The sequence below is a fragment of the Oryzias melastigma genome, linkage group LG7 (assembly GCF_002922805.2).
Source record: "Oryzias melastigma strain HK-1 linkage group LG7, ASM292280v2, whole genome shotgun sequence".
NCBI classification, from domain to species: domain Eukaryota; kingdom Metazoa; phylum Chordata; class Actinopteri; order Beloniformes; family Adrianichthyidae; genus Oryzias; species Oryzias melastigma.
In genome coordinates, this window is record NC_050518.1 from 30,055,211 (window position 1) to 30,064,759 (window position 9,549).

The 9,549-nt window shown below is 39.3% G+C and overlaps 1 protein-coding gene across 1 annotated transcript in view; it reads right to left on the reverse strand.

Annotated features, from left to right (window-relative positions):
* lamb2l (laminin, beta 2-like) overlaps positions 1 to 9,549 on the reverse strand; it is a gene marked incomplete at its 3' end in the record, with an annotated part of 79,388 nt that overhangs the window by 29,257 nt on the left and 40,582 nt on the right. The window contains 9 exon segments of the mRNA XM_024292502.2: positions 626 to 782; positions 2,927 to 3,006; positions 3,174 to 3,286; positions 3,392 to 3,571; positions 5,054 to 5,242; positions 5,841 to 5,961; positions 6,040 to 6,242; positions 8,237 to 8,300; positions 9,524 to 9,549. Of these exon segments, the coding sequence (XP_024148270.1) occupies positions 626 to 782; positions 2,927 to 3,006; positions 3,174 to 3,286; positions 3,392 to 3,571; positions 5,054 to 5,242; positions 5,841 to 5,961; positions 6,040 to 6,242; positions 8,237 to 8,300; positions 9,524 to 9,549 (1,133 nt within the window).

Here is a 9,549-nt window from a genome sequence, read left to right on the forward strand (position 1 = left end):
TTGTAATTTGAATTAAAAATATGTATTTTTATCAAATTAATGTTTGAATTGAATAAACCACCAACTTAAACATTCAATTTTATGAAAACTGATAATTGAAAATGTAACAGATTACAGAGCTTTTGTTAACTGATTTGGTTAACTGTGGTATTCATTGTGGTAGCCATCCAACACCGCTTGGGGGTGTCATTTTGGAAAGTAACTATGCTACGGTAGTTTAAAATGCCCTGTTGAATGATTTATTAAAAGTTTTTAGTGTTTTTTTTTTAGACACAGATTTCAAGGTTAGGAATTAGTAAAAAGATAAAAAAGGAAAAAAGATTGAAAAATTGCAAGTTATTCAAATTATGCAAGTTTTACATAAAAATGGATGGATTCACATAACCTGGTTGATTTTTTTTGTCTTTTTTGTAACTTCTAGCTTACATGGATGTGTGAAATTTGTTGAGAGTCAAACAGCGAGGGCTGAGGCCTTCCAGCAGAGAGGAAAACACAGATGAGAAAATATTAGATTCTGAATAGTTAGATCTGCAAGAGTGTAAAAAAAACGATAACAAAATCTGACTTTTTGTTTTTTTAGTGACCTGAAATGTTACAAAAGGATGCATCGCGCAGCTAAACTCACCCGCAGGGCGGAGTCTGTGGGAGAGCGGCCGTTAGCATCCTCCGCCTCATACTTGTAGTAGTCGAGGGGTGCGCAGAAATACCCAGGTTGCACCTCTGAACACTGCCGACCAATTAGATGCCTTCTGCAGTCACACTGGCCATTTCCCATCATGCACCTGCGGTGACAAATTGAGAAATATGAAATTTAGAGCACATGACGTTACAAGTTAGCCTCCTTCCAACTCCATCAAGTAGAAAAACTGGCTGCATACCTGTTAGGTAACCAGCAAGCTGTGAAAGAGCTCAGTTTTTGGCATTATGAAAATATTTGATGTCTTTTTGCATTGCAAATACTGAGTTTTGATCAAAGTAACCCCACTGATTTCAACACATCAGAATGAATTATGCAGTTACAAAAGATGTAGCTCTGATCCATCATGATAAGAGCGCACATTACACACAGTTATTGTTACCAACGATTAGGGTAATTTGCTGATAATGTGCCAGTAACAGCTGTGACTGCTCCCATGTGAGCAGAAATTCTGCTCCAAAATAAACGATCGTCAATCAGAGGGAGTGACTGTGTCCTACTAATTTACAATTATTGAAAAAAATAATCATCAATAATTTCTGTGGAGGAACTGCAGCAGCGCATGAATGCAGGAAGGCTTAAAGGGGATTTCCAAAATTAGTCATAAATCACAGAGTGTGAGGAACTGATTTCAGTCTTTTCATCAGACGATAAGGAAAATTCACTTTAAAATGGAGAAACCACAAAAAAACATATTTGTATCTTTACTTATAGAATACTATATGTTTAAGTCTGAAACGTATTTTTGACTAACCAAACCAGAGCTGAGCTGCAGCATTATTGACCATCCCCACATCTAATACAAAGCAAATACAACCGTCAAGCTCAAACCTCTTAAAACTGTCAAGAAAACTGCTGGAGGAACGATTAAGCTCCTTTACTATAAGAGAACCAGAGTATTTCACACTCAAAACTAGAGAATGATCCCAAAAACAAGAGGATGCTAAGGGGAAATGATGATAAAAATGATCATTATTATACCTAAAACTGAGTAAAAGATTAAATGAAGCTTTCTTTATTCATATATTCCCTCTCAGGGTACTAAAGTGATGAAAATTATGTATAGAGAGCACTTTGGTCATTTTCATTCTGTTTGGGAATATTCCAGCTGGAAGAGAGAAATTACAGATGTATGTTAATGGTGTTAAGATACTGTTTTTTACCAGCACCATGTCAATGTCATTGCAGTCTGTAGACATTTAGTTTTTACATTTGCTGATAATAGTTCTAATCTCAGCTTCACTTACATCAGAGAGAAAGATAGTCTTTGGATTCAGTCTTATCAGTGAATCAGTCAACATGTTATTTTCAATTCAATAAAATGAGTAAAAGAACATAAAATGCCACCAACTAATGACTATTTAAAGTCATTTTAAAAAGGTAAGTTTTTAGTTGAGATCTAAAAATGTTTAAATCTAAAGTCGGTAAAGGTTCTCATTCATCCAGGTGACATTGTCTTCAAGTTGATTCATAGCAACTGGAATTTAATTCTTCTTTTTGAAAACGTTTCGCCAGGAAAATGTTTCAAGAAAGTTTAGGTCTGATTTCATGTGAAGACCTGCAGGAATTTTTATATTTTTAATGTTTTAGCAGTGGTTTTTATTGCTCTTTGAACTTTTAACATACCGAGGTCATTTTAAGGCACTGTATAAATTAATTAAACTTAAAACAAAGAAATTAGTATGTGCAGGTTTTTTTTTTTTATTTGCACCATCAATTAATCTTCCAACCTCTGATCAGAAGATTGCAGGTTCAATTCCCGCCTCTAGCAAGGCGCTGAACCCCACTTTGCCTCTGATGGTGTTGGTGTTCGGCACTGAGCCCCCACCAGTGTGTGAATGTGTAATGAGTGAATGTGACTGTGACTGTAAAGCGCTTTGGGCCTTCAAGGAAGGTAGTAAAGAGCTGTATAAGTATACGCCATTTACTATATTGATGGACATTTATATGTAGCAGCAGAGAAGATTCACAGTAGTGAGACACAGAGCTATCATTATCAGACACAAAGGGATCAGGGGCGGGGCTTTTCAGCTCAAATCCAAAAGCCACGCCCCCTCAGAGGAGATTTTGGAAACAGAGGCTTCAGATCAACATGAAAGATGGCTTTTTAAGACATTTAGGTTGTAGGATTTTGGTTAAAAACTTCATATTCATAATTAAAACACTACTGGGAACATTTTATTAAATAAATAGGGGACTTTAAGAAAAGAGGATGCGGTAAGTCTTCACCTGTTGTTGAGGGATCCTCCAAAGTCACACTCACAGGGTCTGCAGCCGAACTGATCGTTGCTGAGTCCCCAGTATTCCGGCTGCAGGTACACAGAACAGAATCCCAAATCATAAATGCATTCTACTGGTTTGATTCAGCGAATGAACAATTCTATCATAACTTGTGCTTTTACGTCGTAAGAAGGTAACAAAGTTCCGGTCATGACTCATTAAAAATGCTCAGAGTGGATTTTTTGGTGTCACTGACCAGACACTGATCACAGTAGCGTCCGGTGACGTATCGTTTACAGGAACAATCCCCGCTGATCTGGTCACATGGATCTCCCACCCTTATGATGCCGCGCTGGTCACAGTTGCAAGCTGGAACAGAAATGCATACACTTGTTGTTTTAAATGCAGATTACAAACGACTCTTCCAAAAATCCATGTAATCCCAGTGTAAAGGTTGCAGGTGAAGACACATACGCTGGCATCCCAGCGGGTCGTTCTGGCTGAGGCCGTAGTAACCCACTTTGCAGTCATCGCAGCGCATGCCTTTCACGTTGGCTTTGCAGCGACACTGGCCTGCGATCATCCCCATGTCCAGGTCGGTGTGGCTGTCACACACGCCGCCGTCCAACGATCCCACAGGGTCACAGTCACACACTGAGCTCAGGAGAAGACATTCGGTCATTAGCAGATCCTCGATATAGTCAAGGAACTCCAGTTAAACGTCCGCCAAAGCTTAAAAACTTCAGTGTTTCAGGTTAAAAACTTGAATATCTTTTATAAAAGTCCAGTTCTCTGCTTTTATACAAAGAATGAAATCAGCCTGAATGAAAATTCACAAAGAGCTTAAAGACCCCCTCTGATATCTTTTGATCAAACCTGTGCAGTCCTTTAATGACGGCATGTAAGTTAGTGCTGGGTGGATTGATCCAAATCATTGATCTCAAGTTTTGGTATCAGATCGATACCGGCCCGCACATATCAATGTTTCCACTCTTAATTGGAACTTTTCTGTTTCAGCAAGAAGTTCATCAAGTTACTTGTTTCTTTTGGTTTGTTGAATGTTTTGCATTAACTTCTTCACTTTTTATTTAATTTCAAAAAATTTTTATTTTAATAAACAATTTTCCATTTAATTAAAATATATTGTCCTAAATCTGGTTTTATGTCTATCAAGTAATTTAAAAAAATAGGGAAACTCACAAAAAAAAACATTCACGGTGAATAAAAACAATTGAGTTTTGAGGTTCATGTCACATCCACTGTATTTATCAATAATGGTATCGATATCTGTGATATTGACCGGTATCAGATCGGTATCGGATTGATACCCAAATGTTTAGTATCGCCCTGCTCTGTTGCAAATGCTGCATGTATGGAGTGTTCACGTGATCCATGACTGTCCAAGGGACGCCCACACTAATGACACACTAACATTTAACAGTCAGGCTACACACCGGCTGCATTTAAGCGGCCACTTTCAATGCAAACTCTATGCTAACGCGTGTAGACCAGAATGTCTGGTTTCCGCGTCCTGAACAACCGTGATCGTGAGCTCTCAGACAAGTCAGGCATTGATCGATCGTGTGCTGATAGTGCAACTGTTGAAACATTTTCACACTAGCACTGTGACCAATCAGGGACTTAGATTAACATGAAATCAAACCAATTATAGGAACAGAGCAGTGAAAACAAAAAGTCTGGAGCAAGATTTGCATCACTTTGACTTGTGCACAGAGCCTCTTCCTATTACAGGTGGTGGACAAGCGCTCATAAACAGTAAATGGAAAAAAGAAGAAGAATCTTCTCCTTGTTGCTACACGCGTGTGTGGCTAGATGCGTATTCTTGAACGCACCACAGGCGGCCGGTGTGAATGCAGGATCCGGTGTAAGGAGCTTTAACAGCCACAACTGAGCGGCAAGTTTCTGATAAACTCCAGCCACGCAGAAGAAACTTTTTCTTAGAAAACAACAGATTTTTTTTTTAATTTGGTTAAAAAAGGGCAAAATCCAAAATAAAAGAACACCATGACCACTTTAAAATTAGATCAAAAGATGTTCAGAGTGGGACTTTAGAGGAGGAAATAAATGACAGACAGACTGTTTTATTCTAAAAGAACTTGAAGAAAATAAACTCACAGATACAAACTTGTGGGTCTCTGACGTCCCTGTTGGGGTCTTGGTAGTAGAATGGTTGACACATCTCACAGTTGCGTCCCACAGTGTTGTGTAGACAGTTGTCACAAACCCCTCCGCTGACGTTGCCCGTGGCCAGGTACACAGCCATGTCGAAGTGGCACTGGTTTGAGTGACCATTGCAGTTACACTCTGGAAACACAAACAGACACACGCAGGTCTGCTTGAAATCATAAAAAGTAGACATGTTTTTGTGAGCTTGAGCCTCTTGAAGCTAGTGGAGTTGTTTGGCAACAACAAAAGATAATTTTAAATGACGTCTTCATACTGGACTTTATTTCCATTTATATAACATAATTCTCACTGTTTTTTTCCTAAATACTGTTGCAAAACTAAGAAGAGTCCTAGATTAAATAGTGTGTTGCCAATTAAGAAAATATGACGTGTAGGAGTTAAAATCATCTGTAAAGCACAGAGGTGGAGGTATGATTATCAGGGCTTGTTCAGTCATAGTACATAGACAAGTGGAAATGACTAATTTTACCATCATTCTATTTTATTTTGCAAATAAATGTCTGCATCTTGAGACAATTGGGTTAAAATCTTCATCAGAATGACACAAAAAAAAGGATCTTTGTTTTTTCACAGCCCAGATCCCTCACTTCCCGATGTTCACTGTGTGGAACGTTTTCAATAAATCTCTTTGTTTGACTTTAGCCTGCATCTGGGTCTTCTCCTCTTACATAAACCTGAGAAACATGCAGGTAAAAATGAAACACTGCCTGTGCACCTCTGCAGGTGTGTGGGTTCTCCGCCTCTGCCGGTCTCCACGGCAGGTCATGGTGGAAGTCCCTGCAGCGCTCGCAGTTCAGCCCTTTCGTGTTGTGTTTGCAAACGCAGCGACCGTGGATCTGACCGACCAAAGGGACGGAGCGTTAGAGGCGGATTACAAGCATCGGTTCAGCGGGGGGTGAGCATCAGAAACTTGCCATGCCGCTCTCCCGGGTGAGGACCCCCGGCACCGGGGCGCACTCCGACGCGTGTCCGTAGCAAAAGCAGCTCCCCCTGACCACCAGCTCGTAGATGGCATAGTAATACTTTTGCAGGACATCAGAGCGGCGGTCCAGCAGGTCGTCTCCCAAGGTGTTTAGCTTTGTGAAGTTGATACGCAGGTTGGTGATGCGCAACAGTTCTGTGAAAGGAAGAAATATACACTTTATGGAATAGTTTGACAAAACATCCATAATTAATACATTTTGTTTCCAAAAATGATCTCAATTACTAAAACTTTTCTTTTTCTAAACTCCAAAGCAGGGGTCTCACACTGGTGGGCCATTTGCAGCCTTAAGTCAATATTTTACAGCCTCCACCTTAATATGAAAGTTCAGTGTCTACTAAGCAATATCTTCTGCATGTCCACACTTCTTTGATGATAGCTTTGTATTTGCTTTGTGATGTTTCATCTTTATTTATGCTTAAAACTTCGCATTTGCTATCGTCGTTGGATCTGGTTGTCAGAAAAGTCCTTAACAACAGTTGCTAGCGTTGTTAGCTCCTGTTGTTTTACAGGACACGCAAAAGATATTGCTTAGTGGCAATGGACCAAAGATGTAGACAGTGAACACAAAAACATATTTTTGGCACAAATGGAACCCCATACGGCCCAGCCTCAGCGGGACTCTGCCTTCAGGGGCCCCAAGGAGTTTGAGAACCCTGCTCTAAAACATTTAAAGTCCCACTCCAATAATGTTTTGATCAATGCCCTTTGTAGCCAAAATCCAAAAAGTCTATGTCGTTTATTTAAGACATATTTCGTGCACAGTGGCAGTAACTGATTAGCACAATTCTGGGTTGTGGACTATTAGCACGGAGCCACCCAGCCCCTCCCCGTCTCAGAGCTCTGTTTGAGAGCTCAAGCATGAGCTTATAGTCGCGAGCTAACATTAGCTGTGTAAAAGTCCCGGCGAGCAATATCTGGCTCACTTTATGAGCCAGAATCAATATGCAGGGGGAGGGGAGACTTTGGCACGCCCACTTCAGTGGCTGCATCATTAGTCTGAGCATTTTTTAGCATCTGGTTTTCTGATCCAACATGATTTAAATCAAGAAATAATCAGGAACTCAGTTTTAATTGTAAGTTATTTATATATATATGAGAAAAATGCAACAAAAATATTTTAAAAACAGTTTTTATTGGAGTGGGCCTTTAAGGCACAAAGACTCCTAAGAAAAAACAACAATAAACTGTGTGTTCTACTTTTAAAGTTGTAATTTAAAATGTAAAACTTGAAGAGAAAACCATTAAAATACAGAAATGTGAATCTCTGGTACATGAAATTTCTGTCTTGTTCTAAATAAGACAATCTTCTTCTTCTCTTCACATTTCAGACATTGATTTGTGGATGTCAAACTAATTAAAACATCATGTCTATGTAACATCTCCCTACATTACAGCCATCTTTCTGTCCATCCTAAATCCTCATTAAGCTGACAGAGCTCACAGTTTAATCCGGTTTCTTCATTTTTCTTGGTATGAATTAAGTCTTTTTTGTTGTTTTGCTGTGGTTCTGCTCTTCATGGAGTCTGCGGGCCTGAAGTCTTAATGGAGATGGAGCTGTTATCAGATCCCTGAGGGAACAGAGCTGCTGCTTCCTGAGTTTGACATGAAGGAGTTTCAGGTTTTTGATGTAGAACATAGTTAGCTTCATTACCCAACTCAGTTTTTCTTGTCATTCTACCAAATGAGCCAAATGCCAAGAAAAGTTAGCATTTATGCACTTAACCCTTTAACACCTGAGGCGTCGCCGGTGACGCTTAAACACTAATTCTTTGATATATTGTAGCGCTTCAGCTGTTCACATGATCAACATAATTTCAAACTCATTTTTAAATATTAACACAATAATTCCAGAAGATTCTAAAGTAGAAAAGCGGCTACTCCACAGGGAGGCGTCCAGGAGGCATCCAGACCAGATGTCAGAGCCACCACAACCGGCTCCTCTGGATGCAGAGGAGAAGCGGCTCCGCTCTGAGCTCTCTCCAGGTGACCGAGCTTCTCACCCTATGTCTAAGGGAGCGCCCAGACACCCTCCGGAGGAAACTCATCTCAGCTGTAGGTCATTCGGCCTTTTACTTTTTAGTTTATAGTGTTCTGACAAGACGAGATGTTTACACATTGGAACTGACCTTGAATTTCCAAGCTGTAGGGGTCTTTCACAGGAATAGATGGATCCAAAACTTTAAAAATGACCTAGAATACAGAAGAAAAAAAAGACATATTTTCCTTTACAGTAAAACCGTTAATAAATGTGATTATTAATTTATATTCTTAGTTTTTTTAAACTTTACAATCAATTTGTGCATGATTATCTTAACTTAGTTTAATACATTTATGCACATATATATATATATATATATATATATATATATATATATATATACACATTTAGTTCTTTTTGTTCTCTTTTGTGTTTTTGTTTTGGTTGTGTAAAATAAATCAATTCCAAAAAACATAAGAACATGAAATATTTACTGGATTTCGGCCGGTTTACAAATACAGGGGTCCAATGATCAAAATTTTAATTGAACTAAATGCTTAATTTGTCTAAAATCATGAATTTTGACAACCTCTTTCTAAAACTACAGATTTCTGGGGGGTTTTCTAAAGTGTTTTAGGAATTCTTTAACTTAAAAGTGATATCCATTTACACCGACACTGTACTTGAAAACATTGTGCAAACCAGCAGGTTTTGGCTTCGTGTATCAAAATATAATTTATATTAGTTCAAATGTTTTCAGCTTTCTGGCCAAAAGACTTGTAACATTTTGTCAGTAATTTGTTGCTACATACAGCATTTATAAGTGAGTATTTTTCCTTCATTTTGGTTCAACTGCTCTTAAAAGGCCTTTTGCTTTTGAGCTAATTGAGGTAGAAAATTGAGCTTTTAGGTAGTTAAAAATAAACAGCATTTTGAACAAAGTAGGGGTTGAAATGAGTGTTTTTACTCAATCCTCAAAGAAAAGCTGCAGGAAAAACAGCTGCTAACTGTTTTAATGTAGTTTCCCTTTGACGGTTTACCAGAATAGTTTATATAGATTTTAGCTTTTGAGGAATTAGAAAAATTATGCAACTTTATAAAAGGTAGCGGCTGGGTGGCTCAGTGGGCTAGGTGAAGGGCTGGCACTCAGGAGCCCTGGGTTCAATTCTCAGGGTTGTCCACTGATCCCCACCCAGATTGGGTCCTTAGCCAAGACCCTTGACGCTGCTGCCTAACTGGGTCCCTGTGCCCCTCAAGTACAGGGTTGTGTCAGGAAGGGCATCTGGCATAAAAACTCTGCCAAATCACTAGGGCGAAACAGTGGTAGCTGTTACGCTGTGGCGACCCCGAAAGGGAAAAGCCGAAAGTGAACTACTACATGCAACTTTCTAAAAGCTAAAGCTCCCAGGTCAGAGGTTATCGGATTTCGATGTACCTCCCCGTTAGTGGACGGCTCGATGT